This window comes from Sapajus apella, unplaced genomic scaffold (assembly GCF_009761245.1).
Source record: "Sapajus apella isolate SASKATOON/1434 unplaced genomic scaffold, GSC_monkey_1.0 scaffold28, whole genome shotgun sequence".
Taxonomy (NCBI): Eukaryota; Metazoa; Chordata; class Mammalia; order Primates; family Cebidae; genus Sapajus; species Sapajus apella.
In genome coordinates this window covers 14,066,506-14,092,586 of record NW_022436968.1, presented here as the reverse complement: position 1 = coordinate 14,092,586, position 26,081 = coordinate 14,066,506, and the positions used below count along the sequence as shown (strand labels likewise).

The 26,081-nt window shown below is 36.1% G+C and overlaps 1 protein-coding gene across 4 annotated transcripts in view; it reads left to right on the top strand.

Moving 5' to 3' along the window:
• The first annotated feature begins 495 nt into the window (after nucleotides 1-495).
• UBE2E3 (ubiquitin conjugating enzyme E2 E3) overlaps nucleotides 496-26,081 on the top strand; it is a 78,057-nt gene continuing 52,471 nt past the window's right edge. Inside the window, exons 1-3 of one of the 4 annotated variants that reach the window (XM_032292779.1) lie at nucleotides 496-511; nucleotides 2,258-2,476; nucleotides 4,208-4,258. In XM_032292779.1, the coding sequence (XP_032148670.1) occupies nucleotides 2,283-2,476; nucleotides 4,208-4,258 (245 nt within the window). In that variant the 5' untranslated portion in view covers nucleotides 496-511; nucleotides 2,258-2,282. Of the gene's footprint in view, nucleotides 512-1,279; nucleotides 1,723-1,804; nucleotides 1,821-2,257; nucleotides 2,477-4,207; nucleotides 4,259-26,081 lie in introns of those variants that run through there. The other 3 variants (XM_032292776.1, XM_032292777.1, XM_032292780.1) reach the window with 3 other exon arrangements.

The following is a 26,081-nucleotide window of genomic DNA, read 5'->3' as shown; positions in this document are numbered from 1 at the left end:
AGAATGGTAGAACAAACAAAACTGTCACTATCTCCACCTAAAGCTCTTCTGGGTGGACATTCTGACCCAACATCACTCAGGAATTCTCTTTCCAGAACTGGCACCTTATGGGCAAGACAGAAGAGTCCCGCAAAAAGTGTCATGTTTTAGCTCTCCTTCCCACCCCCCAACCCCAAACTCTTCTTGTTCACTTTTTAGAATGTTGAGCAGGACATTTTAATCAGTGTGTTGGATTTTTAGGGTTTCAAAGCATTGGAAGGACAGTCCCCTTTGGCAGCGATAGTTGCAAGCTGTCAGCCAAAAAGAAACAGAGGTTGGGCTCCTAATCTCCAAATGCCTTCTACCATCTTCAATGCCCAGGACCCCAACTTGTCCCTTCCTCCAGCTCACACGAGGGGCAAGTGGCAGCTCTTCTCCGCCTGCGTGCCTGGCCTCCTTAACAACACCCATTAGTCTCCCGTCTCCCGGGGCGGCGGGGGACTCCCAACCACGCGCCAGGGCCCTTGCGCAGGTACTGGGGCCCCGGGAGCCACGACGCCCTCGCGCAGGCGGAGGGGATGGGGCCAGCCCTGGGGACGCGGGTAGCCCAATGGGCAGCCTCGCCCCGGAGGCGGGCCAAGGCCGGAAGCCACCCCGCGGCACAGCGGCCCCGCGAGACGGTGCCCGCGCCCCCGCCTTCTCTGGCACGGGCTCCGTGGCCAAGGGCGGCAGGGGCCAGCCCGCTGGGTCCCCGCCGCGCTCTTTGTCCTGGCCGCGCGCGGGCGGACGCGTGCACCCCCCGGGCGAGGGGAGGCGCGGAGAGCACGCGCGAGAGCGCGCGGGAACAGCTCGCGCCCGCCGGGCGCCGGCGGCGCGCGTCCCTCCGCCAGGCAAGCAGCGAGCACGCGCGTCGCCGCCGCGCCCGCCCCTCCCCCCGCGCTTGCCTCGGAACTTGCTGACTGCGCGGCCGGGAGGAGCCGAGCCGGGCGGCGGCGGCGGGAGGCCACAGCGCGCGGGGGTCTCCCGCGTCCCCTCCGCCTCGCCGGGAGCTCGCGCCCTCGCCCAGCCGAGCTCCCACCCCCCCTTTTTTCCGAAGGCGCGGGGCGGCGCCACCCTCCGGCCGGAGCCCGGCACTGCACAACCCCCTCCGACTTTCAATGTTCCACACTCCCCGGCCAGAGCCTCCTCGGCTTCTTTTTTTCCCTCCCCCCCCTTCCCCCCCCCCACAGCTGCCTCCATTTCCTTAAGGAAGGGTTTTTTTCTCTCTCCCTCCCCCACACCGTAGCGGCGCGGTGGGGGAGGGGGCGGGGGCGGGCAGCTTTGTTCGCGCCGGGCGCCCGCGCCGCCGGTGTCCGCGAGCCGCGGCGGGGCCGGCCGGGCTGCTCGCATCACTTGGCGCCCGGCGCGGCGAGCGCTGCCCGCGGCCCCCGCGCGGCCCTCCCCACAAAGGGCCGCGGAGCTGCGTGGCCGCCGCCGCCGGCCGCGGCTTGCCTCCGCGGGCGCGGAAATTTGTTGCACTTCTTGGGGCTTTGTTTGTTTGTTTGTTTTTCCCTTGGGTTTTTAATTTTTTTTCGTTATTTTGGACAAAATGTCGGCCCGTGATGTAAAAATTGAGCGAGGAACCTTGGTGGCATTGGGAGCTTTGCAGAAGGTGCAGTTTGAATTCTGCTTTTCCCAGGGTGGCAGCTCGGTCTTGGCCGGATGAATCTTCGCTGCTGGCCGTGGAAACAGCTAGAGCAGCTCGTTAGTTGATTTTTAAATTTCCAAGTGTTGTGTTTAAAGGCTTTACGTGCACTGAGGAGGAATCGCCACCTTAAATAAGCATATGGGCGATTAACAGGGTGTGTTTTCCTTTCGGAAAGGGAATTTGGTAGCTTTGACCAATGTCAGTGTGTAAATATTTAGACGTTATTAGTGACTTCTTAACATTTTTCAGCGAGATCTGTTATTTACAGTGTGTCATATGTTATTAATGCTTGTTGCCTAAGTTCCCTGGCAAATCTGTTTCATGCCTTCTGAGAAAGTAGACAATTGATAGATTGTCCAAGGGATGGAAAAAAATGTGAGTGGGATTTCTAACTTGAGTTCGGCAAATCCCTGAACGCTGGCGTTTTGAGACACATCACCTCCCCTGTACCCTTGTTGTACGATGAAATAAATGTGAACACTTTTGAAGCTTTTTCATTTTTCAAAAATGCGATTTTAAATGAAGAAAATGCTGTTGGTTTATTTGTTAGATTTAACATTTTCTCCCCGCCTCCCCCGTTCTCTTTAAAAGTTTTCCAACAGATAACTTCACCAAGATGTCCAGTGATAGGCAAAGGTCCGATGATGAGAGCCCCAGCACCAGCAGTGGCAGTTCAGATGCGGACCAGCGAGACCCAGCCGCTCCAGAGCCTGAAGAACAAGAAGAAAGAAAACCTTCTGCCACTCAGCAGAAGAAAAACACCAAACTCTCTAGCAAAACCACTGCTAAGTTATCCACTAGTGCTAAAAGGTAATGTGTAAAAGAAGGATCCAGCACATGTTGTCAGGTTGTCTTCCAAGTGGTTGGACGCTTTAGTTGGTTTTACATCAATAACAATAGTTCAGAAATATTTACTTCATTATCGGTTTATTTGTACTTGAATGAATTGTCATTCTTTAGGTGGTATGTAAGCAACCTTACTAGAATTATATTTTTAAGCAAACTTATTCTGTACTTTGGTAACTTCAGTTAAGAGTGTCCTTGAGTAGAGATGAGACTAACATTGACACATTGTTTAAGGAGCTGGTAAGGAAAATTTGGTGAACCTAAATTAGATGGTACTTTGGGGATGTTTCCTTTTATGAGTCATAATCTTCTTTAATGAAATTGACACTTCCAGAGATTAGCAGTGCCTCTCTTCATGAAACTTAATGATCAGAAACGATCATATTTGCTAGGAAATTTGCAAATTTAGGGCTTTGCTATATTTGAAAGCAGATTTAAAATTGTGCTGCAAATCTGCTTACAGTTTTACAAAACATGACTTTAAATAGTGCATCACAGGTAACTTTCATGGTTAAATTATGATTATTCCTCCCTGTGCTTGTGAGGGTAAATCAAACTGAAAAGTAGCCCTTTACCGTTTGAGGTGTCACTTGGTGATAGAAAACTTTTATTGTCCTTGGGCCTCTTCACTCTGAAACTTGTGGATGTGCTTGACAAGTTAATACTCAGCAGCAGGAGAAACATATTTAATTGGATATAAGTGAAAGATCATTTGTTTCCTGTTGATTTATATTTTCTGCTGGAGAAAAAAAAATTCTGTCAATGAGACTCCATCAGTGGTAGTAGTAGTGGAATATCCACAAACTCTAGTAAATTATATGTAAAATATGTAATATCTACAGCATTAACCAATTTTGATGTCACAACTAAAGGAAAAACTATAAAAACTGATCAAGTATTGCATTCTGTGGTGATTCAGAAATATCTTATTTTTCTATGGATTTTCACTATTATTGTTTCAGTAATGAAGTATTAATAACTTGAGAATATTTTTGAATGGCAACAGTCTTTGACATAATTTAAAATCCTTCACATCTAAAGTTTTGAAAGCATCTTAAATTTGAAATCAAATCAGAAAACTGCTTTTCTATTTTCTCCTCTTTCTCTCTATATTTGTTAAATTTAAGTGCTGTACCTAAGATCAGGGAAAACAGAAATGGTTAAATTAAAATGTCAAGTAGTCTTTGAAAGTTTTTCACCAATAAAGCTATTTGTAAATTTTAAACTTTTCTTTGATAGATTAAAATGTTTTAAGAACTATTAATGTGCTCTTGCAGTAGCCTGTTAATTTTTACCTCAGTAGAAGTCACTTGAAGTCCTTGTCAAATATTCCAGTGCTTTCCCTCCTCCCTTTTTGTCTCATTTGCATATAAGCTTGAAAAGAGAATTTCTTGGGTAAAAAGTGTTCTGAAATAGATATTATATCCTTTACTGAGTACTAGTGGGTGAGTATTTCTCAAATCAAGTGTAAATGACTTATTTATTTGCAGTAGCAAGTGAGAAAAAAAGCTGCAAAGTTTCTGTTAAGGGATTTGGGTTATGCCTCTGAGAACAAAGAGGAAGCAGCCATGTTAGCATTACTGAAGGCAGAGCCAGCCTTGCATTTAACTGCATGGTGGTAGAGGGCAGTGTAATTCCCTGGTTGTTCTGTAGACTATCTCAAATCCTTTTTGTCTGTTCTCATTTCACTAACAGAATTCAAAAGGAGCTAGCTGAAATAACCCTTGATCCTCCTCCTAATTGCAGGTAAGAAATGAATTTTGTTGTTTTGGTTTAAAATTGTGGAAAAATATGAAGAGATTGGTGTATCTTCTGCGGATATGTGTGCAGGAGAGGAGACAACGTTTGCTTCTTTACTGCTTTGCAAGTGCATTAAACAAAAATTGTAGAAGGTGAACTAGATAATATTGGGAGAAAAAATACTTTTTAGCATAAGTATACATTGTGGATTTATGAATATACTGATTTTGTGCTTGAGATTCATATTAATGGTGCTGATTTTTGTTCTGGTGTATTTCTGCAGAGCGTGTTTATTGAGAAGTATGCTGAAGAAACTTCTAAAATTTTATTAGGCTTTAAAGTTGCTGCTTTTGTGCAATCTGAACTGACCTTCCACATTTAGAGATTGCTGAATGTGGTGTTACAAAATGTAAATGCAGTAAACAAGCATATAGTTGTTTCTGTTTGATTTATTCAGTAACTTGCCTTTAGGACAGATTTTACGTGCTAAGCTAATGGTTTTAGTCCTCGTTTTCTAGAGAGTGCATTGTTGGAATTATTTACGTTTTAAGCAAATGTCCTAATTGCTTCGGGAAATTTTTAGTAATTTTGGTAGTTGGAATATGTGTATGAAAAGCAGTAAATGAATTGGAATTGGGGGAATTCATTTCAGTAGAACTTAGGCAGATGAATTTAAGATTATTGGTTGGTATAAGATACGTCGAAAGTAGTTGGTTGATAATTTTTTCTCCAATAATTTTTGTTATTTCATTTCTATAGTGCTCTGTTCTTTTTAATGTTGACTGTATGGCTTACAAAATTCAACACACATAGACAAGAATATTATAGATAATTTGTGTAGAGATTGTGCACAATAATGCGAATGGCTGCAAGAAATAAGGCAGTTTTATGGTTTGATAGGAACATGTTTTTGTGTTTAACCTGTATTTCTGCTGCAAGTTGTATTCACTTGGGATGATCAGACCCTATCTCTGAAGTCTACTTGTGATATAATAGGGTATAATCCAATTGCTTCTTATTGTGTATGTTAACTGGATCCTCAGATAAGGTGATTTGATCCTGATTTATCCAGTGAATGAATAGTTTGCTTGTATTTGTAATTTCAGTTAGATAGGAAGCACAAATGTAAACTAATTTTAAGGAGATAGGGGTATGTCAGATCTCCAGGTATTAAGAGCTGTGCTGCCCTATAATGTAACCACTTGCCACATGTGGTTGTTGACCACTTCAGTTGTGGCTAGTCCAAAATGAGATGTGCTATAAGGATAAAATTTATATACATTGGATTTTGAAAACTTAGTACAAAAAAAGAATGTATAATACTGCATTAACTTAAAAAATATATTCATTACATATTGAAATAATATTTTGGATATATTTGGCTATATAAAATGTTATTAAAATTAATTTCACTTTTTTACTATTTTAATAGGGTTATTAGAATATTTGAAATTACAAATGTGACTTGCATTATATTTCTATTGAACAGTGCTGCTTTAGAGAACAAGCAAATCAAAGTGTTTTCCCTCCAGCCTTCTAAATGGTGTGTCAAATCTGTAGCCATTTAGGGAGGTCAAGTTAAATTTGCTCCCTGGAAGAATCACTTAACTTGCAGAGTGTATTCTGATATTTCCCATTATGAAAGATGTAAAGATCTATCAATTCAGAACTCTTAAATGTTTTAAAATTGCATGTAAGGTCAAACATTTTTAAAGGTTTCTGTTGATTTTCTGCAAATGGAACAAACTAATGTACGTGCATAAATCTAGAGAGCCTCGTGGACATGTGTTGAGTGCCCTCAGAGCGGTAGCCTAATGTTGCAGTTGTCAAAGAAATCTGCTTTACATGTTTAACCCTGGGAATGTTTCCTCAAGGTCACTGAGGATTATTTTAGAGGGAGTAGACTCAATGAGATCGGAGGTTTCACTCGTCTTTCTCTTTATAAACCAGATTTCATTTAAGTCCTTGAAATAATGCTTCTCATTTAGTGATTAGACTAGTGAAACATAAAAACTTTGGGCCTTCTGTGAACAGTAACATGAAACACCTCATCCCTGCTCTCCCTTGTCACAACCTTGTGATGACTATTAACTCTTGCAAGTAACATCTTTCCATTCTCAAGTTTTAATAGATGAGTTTCTGTGTGGCTGTATATGTGAAAAACAAACATAAAATATGTCTTAGTAGGGAACCAGGGTAAGTTGTTTCTTATTATTTGGAGGCATTGTTTTTCCATATGCCTCACAAGTAAAATATCCAGATACTTTGTGTGTCTTCAGATTCTTTTGGGTATAAGAAGATCTAGTTTTTGTCCTTGAGTAAGAATTGGGATACTGAGTGTTTGATAGAGGTGTTTTAGAATTTTGACAAATAAGAAGCCTGAATTTGTATTGTGTTTTTGCCTTCATGTCAGATCTGTGACAGATTGTGGTGTTACGTTCTTTTAATTCACAAGTGTGTAAATGAGAATTTTAGCTTTATGGTGATTGTACAGTTTAAATTTATTAATTTATGCTGTAATTAAAAATGGAATCTATATTCATAAATTTTAGAATATGTGACTTCATATTGCCTGAGATCTATGAAACCTAATACATTTGGCTTTCATGTGTAGTTATTTAAGCAGAATTCCATTACAGTTTTGAATATGATTTTTACAAGCTTGTCAAAGAACGTGACAGATTTAATTCTTCCTTAGGGAAGAAATGTAAAGCATATCTGTGTACATTCAGGAAAAATTTGAGTGAAATACAAGAAAACTCAGCAAAACCAAAATTATTCAGACTGGGGTGATTTCTCTAAAATCCTTTCCTATGTTTTAATTAATGAAATGTTCTTTAATTAGTATATAGTTCAGTCTAATAGATAACACCCAGGGTGATCTTAGGATAGATTTAATTGAATTGTGTATGGCTTTAAACATGTTTTAATATATTTTAATAGTGTTGATGTTTCTTTTCCCGATGGCTTAAAACTTTGATAATGACTCTATTTCCAGTGATTTGGTGTTATTTCAGGTTTTAGGTATTGGAGGGCCATGGACCGTAGTGTACTAAACATAGGGATATATTTATTTACTGGTTTCAGTTTATGCTGTTTATATAGATTAGATTATAAATAATTGATACATCATTGAGAGTGAAGGGAAATTGTGTTATAGGCATTTCCCTATTTGTATTGAGAGAGAATTATTGACCAGAATTGTTTAGTGATGTGTTATTAAGACATTTACTTTCCATCTTTTTCCCAGAGGGCGTCCTTGTCCTCTCATAGTCACCACTTGTGCAACAGTAAAAGTTTAGAAAGGTATTGGATTTCTAACTTATCCCTTAATTTCTTTCCATATAGAAAGAAGCACAAATATACACTCTTAAAATATTCATCAATATGTCAGATTGTATCTGTTCTGAAGATATTCGTGGGTATTTGTATTAATAAATAGTTTTTTAATGTGGGAAAGGCCATGTTGGGGGATATATATTACAGTTTCAAGTTAATAGTGTTAATACATTGATTGACAAAACGAGATCAGGTAATTTTGTTAACTTCTTTAAAAAAAAAAAAAAAAGTGAAATCATAAAAAAAGCAGTTGTTTCTAAACCAGTAGTTGGCAATCTTTAACTTCCTTATAAGCTGAATTGAGGATAAATTCTACTTTCTTCTGAGGGTTGCTACCACATTCCATCATTTTCTAGGGTAGACTAGAAGTTTGCTGCTTAAAGGAGTGATCTGCCAACCATCAGCATCTGCATCACAGATAGGGTTGTTAGAAATGCAGACTTTTGGTTCCTCCAACCCCCAACCCATAATTTGAATTTAACAAGATTCCTGGTGAGTTGTATGTATATATAAGTAGGTTTGAAAAGTGCTGGTACTGGAGCAAGACTGGATTCAGATCCATGCTCTGCCACTAATTTGCTATGTTACCTTAGATGTGCTTTGGAATATTTCTGTTCTTCAGTTTCCTCAGTTCTAAAGTGGGGATTAAAATGATACCCCCCTTTATAGGGTTATTGTGAGGATTAAATGAATTCATATGTTTAAGTTTTGTAGCAGTGTAAATTGAGTCAGTAGAGTGGCCACAGCAAGATAAACACGGGAGAGACAGTGTAGTGTAGAGACAGTGCAGTGTCGTGCCTTTACTGTTGCTGGCACTTTCTCCGGTGCATGGACAACTTACTGTAAGAATAATTTTATTTTAATTTATCACCTGATTATTGAGTACAAGTACATAACAAGAAATTTGTTTTTTACTGTCAGTAAAAGCAGTTCCTGGGAACTTGTATAAAAAAGGAAATTAGTCTAAAAACTTTGGGCATAGATGAACAAATACCGTATCCTTTTTAAAGGAATATGTATAAGGTTAGTGATATTTAATTCAATAGAGAATACTATGGTTATCCAGTAACGTATAATAAACCATTTTTAGATTAATGATTATGTTTTTCCCTTTTAAAGTATCTTATAAGAATTTGTGATTTTACTGTGAATGGGATTATATCGGTAGTTGTTACAATTCACATTCTGGATTGCTGTATCTTACCATTAGCTAACCCAAAGCATTCTTTCCTTGTCTGTGAACTATGGAAAAATTTTGAAAGCTTTTTTCTAATTGGCATATGAAAGCAGGTAATAATTGAAATAACATGTGATCCTTATATTAGCTTTATTGGTTGCTTATAGTGTACTTGGTTTTAAACTGTCTAACACATATAGATTGCTTTTTTTCTTAATACATTTAATTGTTTTTGTTTTACTTAGTGTGTACTACAAGATTGTGTCTCATTAATTTTCTAGTCTTTTATTTTCAACTCCTCAAAAAAAAAAAAGATCCTGGAACTCCTTCTTTATAAAAATTAAATCTTAATTGGAAACTCGATTTTGAAACAGATAAGTACAGAACTACTCTGACAAAGTATTTTTCATCCCACTGTGCCGTGATCTTCTACAGATAGATAGGTTTATTATTAGTTTTATTGTTAATAAATTCATTTTGGCATCAGCATAGATCTCAGAAATCATGAGGATTTTTCCGGGGGTTTGGGGGTTACTGATAATTTTAAATGGTTTGTGATTAAAGCAAATTGATGTTTTATTTTTCAATAAGCCAAGTTTCTTCAACAAAATTGTAATATAGTACTTTTATCATGCTGTATTATAATATTTGTCTGCCTTCTGCAAGAGTGAGTGTTCCTTGAAGGGAGAGATTGTCTTATTATTTTTTGTATCTCTTGCTTCATTCACATGGTGCTTTGCATGTGAAGGTCTGTTAATAAATTGAAGTCTCTCAAATTGACATAGAAATAGCAATTCCAGGCAAACCAATTACTTAAGAGAAAATTTATTAAATATCTGATATGTTCTTTACCTTTTTTATAAGTATGATACATAATATTTAATAACCTATTCAAAGGTTACCTAGCTACTGTTTTTGCTTATAAAAGGAAATTGATACTCACAGTAGGCCTAGTTATTTTCTCCATACATGCCCGTGTAGCAGAGAGACTCAGTACTCTATGTGACTAGAAACATTTTCCAAAGAAGTGACCAACCGAAAATAATATTCTTCCCTCTAAACTTCACATTTTTATTAAGGATCTATTAAGTTCAATACTAATAATGTAATTAGAAGGTCGGTGAAAACAGCATGTGCTTTTAAAAAAGTTATGTGGTTACTTTGCAGCTACATGCTGCAAATTGTATTCCTCTTCTAACCAATTAGTACTTTGTTCTCTACTTAAATGAGTCGCTGTAACAACAGGTGGATATATTTAATTGTCAGGAAAATAAATAAGTCTTACATAGATTTGCAAGGACATTCAGCTTCAGAAGGAAGAACCTGACCTTTCAGTTTCTTCTTTCCAATCAGTATGAAATAAAAACATAATTAAATCACTTGTAAATCTAGAGAAATAGAAAGTGATTTTTTTTTCTTCCCATACCAATTTTGACAGGTAAGTATATTTGGGCATTTTATTGGAATCCCGAAGCTGAAACATCTTCAAACTTTTAGTGTTTCTTTTGCTTTTGGATCAGTGGTTTTCAGCTGGGGCAGTTTTTGTCCTTCCCCAGTCCCCAGGCTAGGTGACAATTGGTAATGCCTAGAGACATTTTTGCTTTTCATAACTGAGGGAGAAGGGGGCTACCGCTGACATTAGTAGGTAGAAGTCAGAGATGCTGCTAAATACCCTATAATACACAGGACAGACCCCCCACAATAAAGAATTATCTGGGCCAAAATGTCTAGTGCTAAAGCTGAGAGATCTTGCTGTAGATATTTATTCCTGTACTTTGCCTCTTGAAATTTTGAATAGTTTGCTTTTGACTGTTTTCCTGTCTTATTAGTGATGCCTCCTTAATATATTCATCTACACCTTCCTCAGAGCTGGTTCTCCACTTTTTGCTACTTCTATGCATAGTTTACATGCATCTTATGTTATTTGGCATATGTGTGTGTTATTTTTCATACGAAACCACAGAATGGCTACCTTGAGTACCTGCTAAATCATGGTCTTCTGAGACAAGAAATGCTTACAGCAGTATTTTTATTTCTTTTAGGTCTCGTGCCAGTTAATTATATCCCGGCATGATCTAGCTTTAGGCTGGTTATATCTATTATGTTCTACTAGGAGTATTAGAGTAAAATCATGGAGAAATAACATTGGGCAATCATAAATTCAGTTTGACATTGAATTACACAAAGGTTAGAAATTTGTGCTCTTCATGTGGGTTTTATTTTCATCATTATGACAATACAGAAGTTACTTCTATTTTTACAAGTCCACAGTCCTTTATTTCAAACCCTTGGCACCAGATGTGTTTCAGAATGCAGAAATTTTCACATTTTAGAAAGGTAATATGATGTGTTTGTGGTACTTTGCGTACTGTGTTGTATGGCATTACTGTTTCTATGCATTACTGTTTCCACACCAAAATGTATTAATATTCATACAAGTGGAATAAATAGAAGCTACAAATAGTTTCAAGTTAGTTCAGATTTAGGGTTGCTACCAGATTATTTCATAACAACCTTATTAAAAAACCTTTGATTTTTTTTTTTTTTCCCCAGGGTTTTGGGATTCTAGAATTGTAGATAAGCAGTTGGCCTTATACAATAGTTCCCCCTTATCTGTGGGGAATATATTTCAAGAGTCCCCACTGGATGCCTGAAACTTGGGATAGTACTGAACCCTTTATATACTGTGTTTTTTCCTGTATACATATACATACTTATGCTATGTTTACATAAAGTTTACAAATTAGGCACAGTAAGAGATTAACAACTTCCCCTTAGCATACCCAAACGGCCAGCATCACTGCTCTTGGGCTTTGGAGCCATCGTTAAGTAAATGAGGGTTATTTAAAAATAAGCACTGAGATAGTTGGTAACCAATTCCCGATTCTTATAGCAGAGTCTGATAGTCAAGACCACTACTAAGTGACTAGAGCAAGCTTGTTCTACCCACAGCTTGTGGGCTGCATGGTGGCCAGGACTTCTTTGAATGTGGCCCAACACAAATTCATAAACTTTGTTAACACATTATGAGATTTTTTTGCCATTTTTAAAAAAACTCATCAGCTATTGTTATTGTTAATGTATTTTATGTGTGGCCCAAGACAATTCTTCTTCTTCTGCTGTGTCCCAGGGAAACCAAAAGATTGGACATTCCTGAGCTAGAGCATATACATTTTGGGTAAACTGGACAAAAGTATGATTCAAGTCCAAGTGAAATGGATCAGGACAGTGTGGGATTTCAGCATGCTACTTAGAATGAGGTGCAATTTAAAACTTAAGAATTATTTCTGGAATTTTTCCATTTAATGTTTTCAGACTGTGATTGACCTAGAGTAGTTGGAATTGTGGGAAGTGAAACTGTGCGGATAAGCTGGGACTGCTCTGCTACTTCTGTTATGTGACCATGACTGCGATTACTTACTACTCATGATGAAAGGGTGTTTTTATTTGCTTTGCTTTTTTTTTTTTTTTTACCCATTTCCTAATAGCTGATTTTGGTTTCTCAGTTGTTATTTTTGGATTGTTGCTTTTTTTTTTTTGTTTTGTAACTTGTATGCTTAACTAGAGAAAATTTTTAGACTCTTAAGAGTTCTTTTATCTTAAGATGAAACTATCAGTATCCATTACTTTTTAAGTTCTTTGTATACTGGCTTGTTTTTCCACTTTGCTTTCAAATACTGTCTTTTAATCATTCCATTCATTATAGATACACAATATTACACCGAAAGGAAGATAATCCTTAATACTTAAATGTAAGACTTGCCATTTTTATGTACGCATTTTGCCTTGCAGCATTTAAGTGCAATTAGGCTATAAAAGGAGGCATTAAATTTTGCTGGCTGTGTTGTGATTACAAACAAACCTGGAAGGCTTAGTGGCTCAACTGTATAAAGATTTATTTCTCATTCATATGAAGTCCACTGTGGGTCCAGGGACAATCTTGGGTTGCTCTTCTCTGTGTTGACTTGGATCTGTGTATCTGTAGCTCTGACTTACACCTGGAGAGTCATGTGGTAACTTTCAAGTATTTTGGTCTGGAAGCAAGGCATGAATTAGTCACCAGTGTAGAGTAACTGTAAAGTAGCTGAAAAATGTGGAGGAGTATACAAATATTCAGTGAGAAATCAATTTCCGTGCCACAAAGAAGATATACACGCTTACACATACGCTCTCTATTCTATGAATAGGTGACTTTCACTCTCACTTCAAAAGCTTAAAGAGGAAATAATTGAGTACCAGCCTGGCACTGTACTTGGTTCCACTGTACAGTAACCTAATAAACAATATTTTGTTTTAATTCCCAAAACAACTTTATGAAGTAAATATCATTATTCTTATTTAGATTTCAAAACCGAATGTGAGTGTTATTGAGAAAATTGCCAAATGTCATGCATTGTGTATATATGACAGATCCAGGGCAAAAACCTAATTGTTGATTTGAAATGAAAGCATTTTTAGTTTTGTACAGTGCTGTTTGGAAAATCTGGTAAAAGAAGACAGTTTTGATATGTTAGTACATGCTTAGTGTAAGTATATCCCATTCATTTGCTTATTTCTCGAAGGATCCAAAATAGTGTTCCTGTAGGGTTTTAGAATCTGGCAAGTAAGGTCCAGGCAGTGAATTGGAGAGAGTTTCCTTCTTTGGCTTGGGGATGGCAGGTGCTTCCTGTGCTTATTTTTTAAAAATTATCATTCAGAAGCATTTTATTTTCAGGGAACATTCCACAAGTAATCAGCTGTTTTGTCTTGTTCTCTTTCCTTGTAAGAAGAAGGTTAGGGATTGAATACGATCATAATGGAAAAGGTAAATCTTTGTTTTCTGCCATGTATTTCTTTATGTATTGCTTTCTTATAGGCAAAGGAGTAACTTTTAAATCTATCTTTACTTTTTTCTCTGGGGTATTATGAAGCAGTCCATGCTTATGAATTGCTTTGAACTTGGAAAAAATCTCTTTGCAGATAAGAATTTTTGTATTTTGTGAGAAAAAGCTCCAATCACATAGAATTTTAAGGGATTTTTAAAGCTGATGTCTCAGTAATATGAATACGTGTTATCTTTCCATATTGATACCAGCTTTGATTTTTTTTTTTTGCAGAAATTTGGATTTATATTGGATCCATCTTTATTTTGTCTTATTTTATATATTTTCATAATTTATTTAAACAGTTTTTTCTAAACTTGTGAATTTGTACTTGTGAATTTATATAAACTTGTGATCATTAGTATGGGAATTGGCTTTTTCTTTCTCCTTTTTTTTTTTTTGAAATAGGGTCTCACTCTGTCACTCAGGCTGGAGTGCACTCGCATGATCTTGGCCCACTGTAACCTCTGCCTCCTGGCCTCAGGCAATCCTCCCACCTCAGCCACCTGAGTAGCTGGTACTACAGGCACCCCCCACCATGCCTGACTAACTTTTTGTATTTTTAGTAGAGACAGGATTTCACTATGTTGTTCAGACTGGGATTTGTTTTTTCCAATGAGTCTCTTTGGAAGAGGGGCTGGCCCACTTTGCAAATCCAAACTAATGTTCTCAGGATGACCTGCTACATTTCTGTATTTCATTTTAAATGGATGAGATTATTGAGTTTTATGAATCAAATCTGTGCCTTGCTTCTTGTCTAAATGCAGTATTAAAGTTAAATTCTAACTCTTTGAGATTTTTATCTCTTTTGACATTTTATCGGTTTTATAAGGGTGTATGGGGAAATAACATAATGTGTGTGTTTATCACTTCTGTTTTGGATGTTCTGGTCGATAGGTGGTGATAGAGTAATATCAATAGTGAGGATCAGCTTCTTAGGGTCATTCCATTTTTTTGAAATCCCAGTTTTTTCTTTTTGGTCCTTCATGTATATAATAATTGTTTGAACTTTATGGTTATTTGCAACAAATGAAGCTTTGAAAGGAACTGCCGTATTGCAGTGCTTGTTCCTTGTGTGAGGTTTAGTCTGCCGTTTTTGGAGGCTTTTGGACTAGTTATGCCATTCCAGATTTTTTTTTGTTGTTGTTGTTGTTGCTTTAATGTCCCAGAGCAAATATACTCTGTCATTCTGTTTAACTTCCAGCTTGTCTGGGGAAAAATAAAGACATCTCTAGTCCAAAATTGCTTTTGGGAGTATAGTTCCACATCTTTTGGTCTCAATGAAAGTCCTAGGGAAACATGAATTTTGTTACCTTTTTATTGTATTTTCCATCACTTATAAATCATCATGATGATCCTCCCTTTACATCCATGCGTCTCAGTTTTTATAAACACTGTTCATTCCCTTTCTGAGGGTGGTTATTTGTAGTTAGTTTGGCCATTTACAATCTTATAAGTCCTTTACAAATGGATCATTTTTTCACATTAAATTTTAGTAGGTCAAGAATCCATTTATTCAGGGTCCCCAGGAGAATCGATCTCAGAAGATTGTGGCTACATATATTTTATGGCTTCCTATTGCTTTCTGTAGTCTTCTCAATTTAAACAGTAGCAACAACAGAACGTGGAGGGTACCATAAGGCATTGGCTTTATGATTTATTCTTGCTTCATACTTGTTTCTTAGGGTATTGGTGTTATGTGTTAGATTTGTGATATATATGCTTGTACTAAATTTACCTGATATCACAATGAGAAGAAACCTGGCATTTGAAGGCTCTGAACACAAACTCAGAGGCATATAATCCGTATGGAATTCAATGGCAGTTTTAACTAGTGTGCCTTTAGTTTTTCCTCATTTTATATTTACACCAGTTTCCTTGTAAAACTTAAAAAGACATTTTTCTCATCTTTCCAGATGCTTAATATCCCCATTTCCATTAGAAGACTGCCAAATACTCATTTTGTTCTTTTGAAAACCCTAAAATAAGCATGTTGCAATTATCACTTTTCCCTTTTGCTGAGGTTTCTTAATTTTGGAAAACTTGAAACATACATAAAAGTAAACAGGCTGGTATGATGAACCTACATATATGTGTAGTTATGTGTAGCTAATGATAGCTAATCTGGCTTTATTTATGCCCCATCCATTTCACCTTCCCATTATTACGTTAAAACAAATCTCAGGCATCATTTCATCTATATCTTAAAACATGTAAGTATTTCACTCTGCACTTTCAAAAAATAAGATTCCTTTTAACTTAACCATTGTGCAGTCAGCACGCCTAAAAATTTTCAGTAGCTCCCTCATCAGTCATTGTTTAGGTTTACAAATGGGTGTTGTCCTTCCTTCCCCACAGTTATTTGAATGAGGATCCAAATAAAGTTCAGTTGACCTTTGAACAGCATGGATTTGAATCAGTGGGTTCATTTATACATAATTGTTTTCAATAAATATATTGGAAAAATATTTAGAGATTTACAATTTGAAAAAACTTGTAGATGAATGGTATAGCCTAGAAATAGTGAAAAATATTAAGAAAAATTAAGCTTGTCATGAATACATAAAATACATGTGGATACTAGTCTGTTTTATCATTACTACTATGAAATATACACAAATCTGTTATAAAAAGAATTTATCAAAACCTACACAAACATTTTCAGACCATACATGTTGACATTTGGAGTCAAGAGAAATGTAAACAAATGTAAAGATGCTATGAAATCATAACTGCATAAAATTAATCATAGTACATACTGTATTGCAATAATATTATAGCCACCTCTTGTTGCTGTTGCAGTGAGCTCTAGTGTTGCAAGTATCTGCTTAAAATACTATGTGATGTGGATCATTTCTATATAAGCAGTTCATCACTCCAGTAAATTGTATATTGCAGTAAAAAGTGATTTGGTTCTCGTATGTATTTTATCGTGTTTAGTGCAGTACTGTAACCCGTGAATAACACCATGGGACCCATGTGAAGTGGCACTGGTGATGCTGGAAATGCTCCCAAGAAGCAGAGAAAAGTCATGACTTTACAAGAAAAAGTTGAATTGCTTGACGTATACTGTAGGTTGAGGACTGCAGCTGCAGGTGTCTGCTGTTTCAGACAACTTACAATATTGATAAATACAGTGTTGTAAATGTATTTTATCTCCTTTATGATTTTCTTAATATTTTCTTTTGCTTATTATACTGTAAGAATACAGTATGTAATACATGTAGCATACAGAATATTTTTGTTATTGGTAAGGCTTCAGGTCAAGAATAGGCTAATTGTAGTTAAGTTTTTGGGGCATCAGAAGTTATACTTAGGTTTTTTTTTTCTTTTTTTTGAGAAAAGGTCTTGCTCCGTTCCCCTGGTTGGAGTGCAGTGTTGCAATTATGGCTCACTGCCACCTCAACCTCCTGGGCTCAAGTGATCCTCCTGCCTCAGCCTCCTTTGTGCCACCAGGTCTGGCTTATACTCAGGTTTTCATAATCTCTGCATTGTTCAATGGTCAAGTGTAGATACATTGTGATTGGTTATGTCTTTTAATATTTTCTGATGTATAAGGTTCTCCTCAGTGTTTTCTTCATTTTTACAATTTATTTATTGGAGAAACCGGGCTGAGTTTCTTAGAGTCTACTTTGCTTATTGGATTTCTATGGTGTAGTTTAATATAGTTCTTCATCTTTAGTGTTTTTTTTATATTTGGGAGTTAGATTAAGAGGCTTGATCAAATTCAGGCTGGATTTTTTTTTCTAACAACTAGTACTTTTTTTAAAAAAAAAAAAAAAAACAAAAGTCCTGGTGCTGTGCTTTTCTATCAAAAGACACCTAAGATCTGGTTGTGTTTTTTTTTTGTGATGTTAGCAGCCATTGTAATGCCGCTCTAAACGGAAACTTACTCTCATCTCCTACTTGGTTACCTAATCATGTAAGTTACACAGTATAGGTAGGATATGTGCTTAATTTTTTCACTTGTTTACCAGTTTTCATTTTCAAAATAATGAGTTGGTGTCCTAGTATCCTTTTCAGAATGATTGTCAATTTATAATTGTGTTTCAACCCGTTGTAGTACTTCAGTATATTGCTGTTACAATCTTTATAGAACTTCTTAATTAAAAAAAAAAAAAAGTTCAGCTGAAATTGCTTTGCTCTAGGAAACCTTAGAGGATAAAAATCATATGGAGCTGTTTGGTGTAAAACAGTTGCTAGTGCATGCATTCAACTTAACCATTGCTCTAGGTATTATTTTGAAAACCGAATACCTGCTGAAGCTGTTGTTTCAAACATGACATTCTCCAAACCACTTCCTTGTCAGTTGTCAGAGATAATTAAGTCTTGGCATTAGGATAACCCGGATATCTTTATTAGAACTATAGGTCTCTTTTAAGTTATGAATTAAACCAAGGGGCTAGATTAAGATAGAATGCAAACCTTTATCAGAATCAAATTAATTTGTCACAATAATTGAACTTAAAAATTAACCTTGTAATCTAAATGTATAAGAGGCACCCTCCTTTGTCTGCTTAGTGTTTCTCATCTGGAGCATTTTAGTTATTTTTGACTGAATTGTGCTTTGACTTAGAAGACATTGAACATCCTTGGACTCTGCTGACTAAATGCCATGTTCTGGCCACCAAAACTTGCCTCTTCCTCCCATTTCCACATGTCTTGGAGGGGAGGGGCTATCACTTGGACTTGCAAATTACGAGTCTAGATTACACATTGCAGTGATAGCAAATCATAATGCTGTAACAAACTAATTTTATATAGCATTACTTTGGGTATTATATAATAATTTGTAATGGTTGTATTTCTTACATAAAATGTATCATGACCAAATTTGTGTAATTTTTACTGCATATGTAATTGTCTAATATGCGAAAAAAATTTTCTTCCTCCAGCCTTTTGCTTTTTACACCACCCACAATTGTGAACTCTCATAGTAAATTTGAACTTTGTGTGTGAGCTTAATGTGTACGTATGTACACATGGCTCTTTTAAATATGTGACTCTGTGTATGTTTGTCTTTATATTATTATTAAATTTTTTTTCATTTACAGGAAAACTTGTGTTCTTAAAAGGATTTCTGTTAGCCCATTGCCTCAAACTACACTTTTTCCTTACTCTTATTTCTAATCTCTCTTCAATCATTTAACCTCTTCCCTTTTCTAAGGTATTTTTTTATGCTCATTTAATTTTCTTATCTTTCTCTACTTATTATCCACTATCCAGCTTCCCATTTATCTATCTATCACCTGTATTTGTTTATTTCGTCTCACTTTTGTGTCTTTTATTTCTTTCATCTTTCTGTTAACTGGCTTTTCCTCTTTTATTTTATTTTAGAAAGGTTATTTGGTAATATTAGCTGTTAGTATTTTCTCATATGACTTATTCTTAGTTTCTTTTTTGTTTTATATGCCCACCTTCTCTTTAGTTTCATCTTCTTTTCTGATGTACTTGAAATGTCTCTTCTTTCTCCCACTCTCCTTTATTATTTCTTCATGTTTGCAATATCCATTCTTTTTCCCCCGTGTCATTTATCCCTCCTTGTCTCCCAGGCTCTCGTGCCACATTGTATCACAGCTGCTTTTTGGTGACGGATTTCCCTCAGAATCCCAGTGATTGTCCATCAAAATTACCTGTATTTAGCTCTCCTAATTTATCTTTATTTTTTTCTTATCTGTATTTTTTCTTCCATTATGTAGAAAAGTCCTATGTTGCAGCAAAAGTGTTGTTTCCTATTACCTGAGTAAAATTTGGGTTCTCTAGATTCTGCATCTTTGTTTACCTCTCTCATTGCCTGTGATGGCTTGCATCCTTCGAGTAGTAGTGATCTTTTAAAGCCTATTTCAAATGTTACATCCTTTTTGTGAAGGCTTTCCTGCACATATGTCTTTTGAGAGACATTTGAACTACTATTTAATTCACTGGTACTTACTGCCTCTTATCATGTGCCCTTTCTTCCAAGCTGAACTGGGCACTAGGACTTGTTATAACTCTTACGTTACTTTATATTTTCATCTCAGTAAAATACCATAGCACTAACCATGATAATAATTTTAATTAACTTAGTTGAAAGTAGTTCTGAAACTAGCCAGATTCTCCAAGTGTAGAGCACAAGAGCAACACTGCTTGACCATACACCTTGGTTGACATCCGTTGTCTTGACAAAAATACTAATCGCATTTCCTTTCACTTTTAGAAATACCCAAGCTTACATGATAAATTACAGGTTCACCTTACCCTCATGCCATAAATTGGTGGTGTTCTGGTTGGACGTGGTGAATCAGGAGATTCTTATAATCAACAATTACGCAAAGCACAGATTCTGATTTAGTTAGCCAAGGGTGGCCTGACAACGTGCATTTTAAGAAGCACATAAAAGGATTGAGGTAGTAGTGTGAGAAGCAGTACACTCTTTCTAGTACTGAGACCAGTGGTCTTAGTTGGGATAAGGAGAGTAGGGAAGGGGCAGGGGGAGATGATGAAATACCATTTATCCTCTGTGAAGGTGTAGAAGAACAGTTAAGATCACGTTTTCTACTTTGTTTTATATTTATTATTATTTTTTTGATACTGAGTCTCGCTCTGTCGCCCAGCCTGGAGTGCAGTGACGTGATCCCTGTTCATTGCAACCTCCACCTCCCAGGTTCAAGTGATTCTTCTGCCTCAGCCTCCCAAGTAGTTGGAACTACACGTGCTTGCCACCACACCTGGCTTATTTTTTGTATTTTTTTTTTAGTAGAAATAGGGTTTTATCATGTTAGCCAGGATGGTCTTGATCTCCTGACCTCATGATCTGCCTGCCTTGGCCCCCCAAAGCGCTGAGATTACAGGCATGAGTCACCGCACCTGGCCACCTACTTGATTTTAATGGCTCGTCATTTCTTACTCTAAGCATCCCCTATAGTTTACCTACATCTTAATGCAAAATAACCATTGGTAATAATGTGTGGGGAAGGAGTCTTTACAAGAATATTAAGGCCCTGTGTGTGAGCACGTGTGTAGTTAAAGACTTAATGAGAAAGCATCAAATTTTAGTGCAAACAGCTGAAAGTAGAAATAAATCAGAGCATAGTAAGATGCAACATTGAAGGGGCTCAAAGCAACAGATACATTTTTATCCAAAAAAGAGTAAAACAAAAAATCTTCAACAGCAGTTCCTTCAGATAATCAACAGATGATTCATAATTCATTTGAGAACATTAACTACGTTATTTGTAAAATAACTTTCCTCAATTTATACTTTTAATGTTTATTAAAATTTCTCTATAGATCTGCAGATGTTTTGAATGTGTAAGCAGTATAAATGTCTCATGTATCTTTTCTTCTAGAGCATAAGAAAAGATGGGAAGCTACCTCAAGCCTGTTTTGAGGCAAATGTGATATGAATCCCCAAGCATAATTCCAGTACTGCTAAATGACAATTATTTAATCTCACTGATGAACAAGAATATTAAAATTTTAAAGGTCAAATTTATTTTTTATGATAAGCGAAATAATACTCCTCCACAAAGGGTATTACAAGACCACAAAAAAAGTTAGTTCCCAGTACTCTGGCATACCACACAGTAGGCTAAAGAAGAAAAACTGAGCATTTCAAGAAATACCACAATACCAAAAAAAGCACTGGGTATATTTTATCTCCTCATCAGTTGTGAGCATTTAGGTTGTTTTCACCTTTTGGTTACTGTGAATAGTGTTGCTCTGAAGGGTTCATGAATACACATTTGTTTGAGTACATGTTTTTATTTCTTTACCGTATATTCCTAGGAGTGGAATTGCTGTGTCATATGATAATTTCTCTGTCTTTGTGAGGAACCATTGAGCTGCTTTTCAAAAAAGCTGTACCATTTTACTTTCCCAGTGGCTTATGAGGGTTCTATTTTCTCCACATTCTTGCCATACTTATTTTCTGTTTTTTTTTTTTTTTTTTTTTTTTTCCCCCGTTATGGGTACCCCCTGCCCCCATCCTCAAAGAAACAAACAAAAAACTCAAAACAGACCTTGTTGTACATTCAGGAAATCCAGATGACTCAGATAAAGGGCTTTGGAGTTAGACGAATAGAAGTTGAAGTCCTGGCTTCACAATTGAGTAACTATAAAGCTTGAGCAAGTTTTCTCCTCCGACTCTTAGAAATGTGAATAATAATCTCGTTTTATTCTTCTTAAGTGTTTTAGATATTATATACCTGGTATACGTTACACATAATGATATAAAAAGCAGTTGTTATATGGCCAAATAAACAGGCATGTTTATGAAAGAACATTTTGAAAAATGAAGTATTAGAACCAATTAAAATACAAACATATATTTTTGAAAGTGGTTTTGGCCCACCAATGATCAGTAGTACAGAATAAAGAATATTAATGCAGCTTGATAATTGTTTTGTGTTTTCAGCTGCCTTTTGCAATTTTTGTTCTTAGCATTTCACCCAATTTCTAGACATACTAGATGCCATGCATACATATAGTTTTAAAATTTTGTTCACTAGATGATCAGAATGACTCAGTATATTATAAAACACCTCTTTAAAAATCTATTAAAGTAGCTTTCTAAAACATGAGGTTAAGGTTATTTAAGTGACATTGGAATACATGAATAGTGATTTAAAAAGTTGTTAATCACAACTTTTATAATTTAAGCTCAAGATGGATGAAAATCTCATATGTTGTAAGGGGTCAAGCTATTGAAAAACTTTGCAAAGTGGGCATATATATTACTGTTTGAATCTAGAACATTACCATTGTACAACTCCTGGGGGTACCATTCACACTGTACTCCGTATCCAGCATAGCACAGCACAGAGTAAGTATAATATAAATGGTGTCCCTATAGTTGTATAGTGTGGTGGCCAGGATTAGACCTTAAAGAATAACTTTTTAAATTCATAAGCAAAATCATAAAGTCATTGATTGAAATTGTGTTATGTAAAGTAAGAATTCTTGTGCTTTGAAAAGGAACAAAATTTTAAACACACATCAAATACTGATCATACTGTAATGTTGATGTAATTTGCATCAGCATTACAAAGAATACGTTATGCATCATTAAGTCATATCAGTAATAAAGATATTAAGATTCACTATGATGGGATGGAGAATATGAATTCACACTGGCTGTTAAAGAGGCAAAAATTGGAAACAACTTGGGCGAGATTACATTACTTGGACCATTTCAAAAACCTGTTGAAAGTTTTGAACCACTGCTTTAGAAGAATGCTTAAGAATTTTTGGTTTTCTGGACTCCAGAGTTCCTTTCTAGCTCTAGAGTTTTATAAACATGAATTACTACATTTAGTGTAAATTGGAGTGAGGAAATGAAATTAGGTAAAATATGTCACTTATTCAGGAAAGAGAGGTAGGAGAGAAATAAAGAGGAGCCTCCAGAAAGCTGAGAGCTTGCATTTTGAAAGTAGAATTATCAGAGCTTCTTAAATGGCTGGGGAAAAGAAACATACAATTATGATTTACCTGGAGTCCCAGAAGTCCTCCACCTCCCCACCCCCAGCTGTCAATGTAGAGGTCGGGGCATCAAGAAGTGGAAATACAACGAAAGAGAAAATTTGGAGAAGGAGTGGATTCATATAGCACCAGATAAGTAGGTTTGCTTAAACCCAAGAGAAGGAATAGGCGGAAAAGTGCAGAAAAAAATAAAGGAGATTAGGAGCCTGAAATGGCCTAAGAAGTCTCTCAAAACTGAAGTAAGGATTCTGACATGTACAGGCCATAAGAAATCTTTATAGGGTACAGAAAAGAGGAGCTGGGATTTAGAAGGTGACAAATTATCATATAACTTGAGTTGTTGTGGTTAAAGAGATGTGATTAACTAACATTGCGGGGGGGCGCGGAGAGAGAGAAAACCATCTGGATGCAGTTCACCTTTCATACTGTTTTCAAGTTTGAATGAAAGGATTTTAAATTCTTATTAATTTTTTAATCCTCTAAAATGGCAAGACTGTCTTTACAATTAAATATTTGTTACTTAAAGAAATGTGTTTGTTCAAGTCTTTGCTTTAATAATGACAGTTTACAAAGAAGTTGTAGTTTTCCAACTGTTGCATATGGAGATTGAAGGGCTTGAATATCTCAAGCAGCTGACAGTATGGTATCATAGAAGCCTAGCTGGCGTTAGAAATACATATGACCTTCCACACCTAGCATTTGCTGACAAATGAAATAGTAAGGATGAGGTTAACTTTATGGCTGGCCTACCAATCACATTTTGAAATGGATTTGTTTTAATGGATTTCTCTTTTACTGAAAATATATGTATATCACTTGTTGGCTGCATGATAAAAGAAGTAGTACCCAACAACATAATGCCCTTTGATCTAGTTTCATGTTTAATCTATATTATTCATTAATATGTTTATTTTCTATTGCTCACTGTGGTAGGTAAGGCCTCCTAAGAGGTTGTATGAAAATGTATAGAAGGATTTAAACTGACAGACTGTCAATTCACAATACTTTTTTTAAGGACACATTTAGGAATGATTGCAAACAAAGAAAACCCTCTACATTCATAGATTTAGTTGCCGTGATTTACAACAGTGCTTTCCAATAAAAATGTAATGCATACCCCGTATGTAATTTTTGGTTTTCTAGTAACCACATTAGAAACTGAAATGAAAAAGTGAATTTCAATGTTAAAACCCAAATAAGAAAAATTACCAATTTTATCATAAGTAATATAAAAATTAAGCTATTTTACAATTTTTTGTACAGTGTTTTTGAAATCCAGTGTATATTTACACTTAAAATAGATACTACCTTTTACGGGCTTAAGGTAGCCACAGGTAGCTAGTGAGTACTGTACTGGGCAGCAGAGATTTACAATTGCTGCTCTGTGTTCTTCCACTTATCATGGATTATCTTTTCTTTTCTCTTACCTCTTTTAAATGTGCATAGATTTCAAGAACTGGGACACACCCCAGCTTGTAAAAAGATGGACAACCCCTATTGGCTAGAGGTAATTAGATGTGAAAGGTCTGAAAGAAAACTCAACACCCAGTACAAAAACGCAGAGTTCTTTTTAAAGGCTTTTGTTTTTGAAACACATCTCTCTGCCCATGTGTCTTTGTTATTGGTATCTTATAGAGAATGTGTGCTTTTTGTTTTGGGAGTCTCTCTATTCCTTTTGAGAATGGAGGGTATGTCCTGAACATCACTTTTGTGACAAGAAGCATAATATATTTGGCTTAATTAGTATTCCCAGATGGAGTTTATTTAGTAAGAAACTTATATTAACCTAAGTATATTTTCATTGGTGTTCTAGGATGAAATGTTATTTGTTATGATTTTAATTTTTTATATTAACAGCTTTTAAGGAAACATGAGCTAATAATGTATTTATAACTGCTTTATCACATTATAGACAGTCTTACATTAGCAGTACTTATGTTTCAGATGACCTCTAATGAGCAAATGTGGTATTCTTACTTGAGACATTTCTAGAAGTACTTTGTAAATAACTTTAAGTCTAATTATTTATGTCTACTTTTGAAGAACTTCCACGAGGGATAACTTTGTCCTGAGAAGTAAAAACAATCTAAGTACAATTGGACTTTATTTGATAGAAACTTTAAGATGTAGTTAGTTTTTGGATTTTTGGATTGTGATTTTACTCAGTACCTGAATGTTGTAAGTCAGTTTGCTGGTTTTGAACACTGAATTTGAATATTATTAAACTTTATAAAACAAAATTTGTTTGCACATAGTACACTATGGAACCAGACTATATTTCCTAAGACTTCTAGCCATGGACATTTTCATTGCCACTTTTTCCTTATGTGATGAATTGTTACAAGTGTCACTTAATTGTAGCTATATATGTCCATTTGAATATAATTTCAAGTGCATTATTTGTTCAGTGTGGTAGGTACTATTCTAGGTAATTTACATGTATTGTTAATATTTCTGCATTCTCCCAAGAATATATTATCATCTTTTTAGCAATCAGAAGAATAAATCCTTCAGAAATTACATAACTAGTCTAAAGACGTACTAAGAAATAATGGAAGCAAGATTCAAACTTAGGTCTGTCTGAAAAGATCATGCTCTTCATCACACTGCCTGCATCCGGTGTAAATGTGTGTGCAGGAAGGTCTTTGCGAGGTTGGGGTAGGGAGTTAAGAAAAACCTAATATTGTGAAGTTAAATTAATCGGTACAGCATAATACTTTGCTTTTCTCTTCACTTTCCTCTCTATTATACAGAGTTTGAGATTAATTGACTCAAAGCAACTTTTAAGAACTTACAGTTTTTAGAGTTGAAACCAGTGGTGTAGTGTGTAGTAGTTTTAGTTGTAAAACTTGATAACATAATGTTAATATTTTAAATTTCTTATTTGTACACAAAAAATTAACTACCTGATTAGCTGTAGCTTAAGAAACAATACAGTTGTGTTAAGTAACTTTGATTTGGGGCTAAATATGTTTAATATCAGGAATACTTG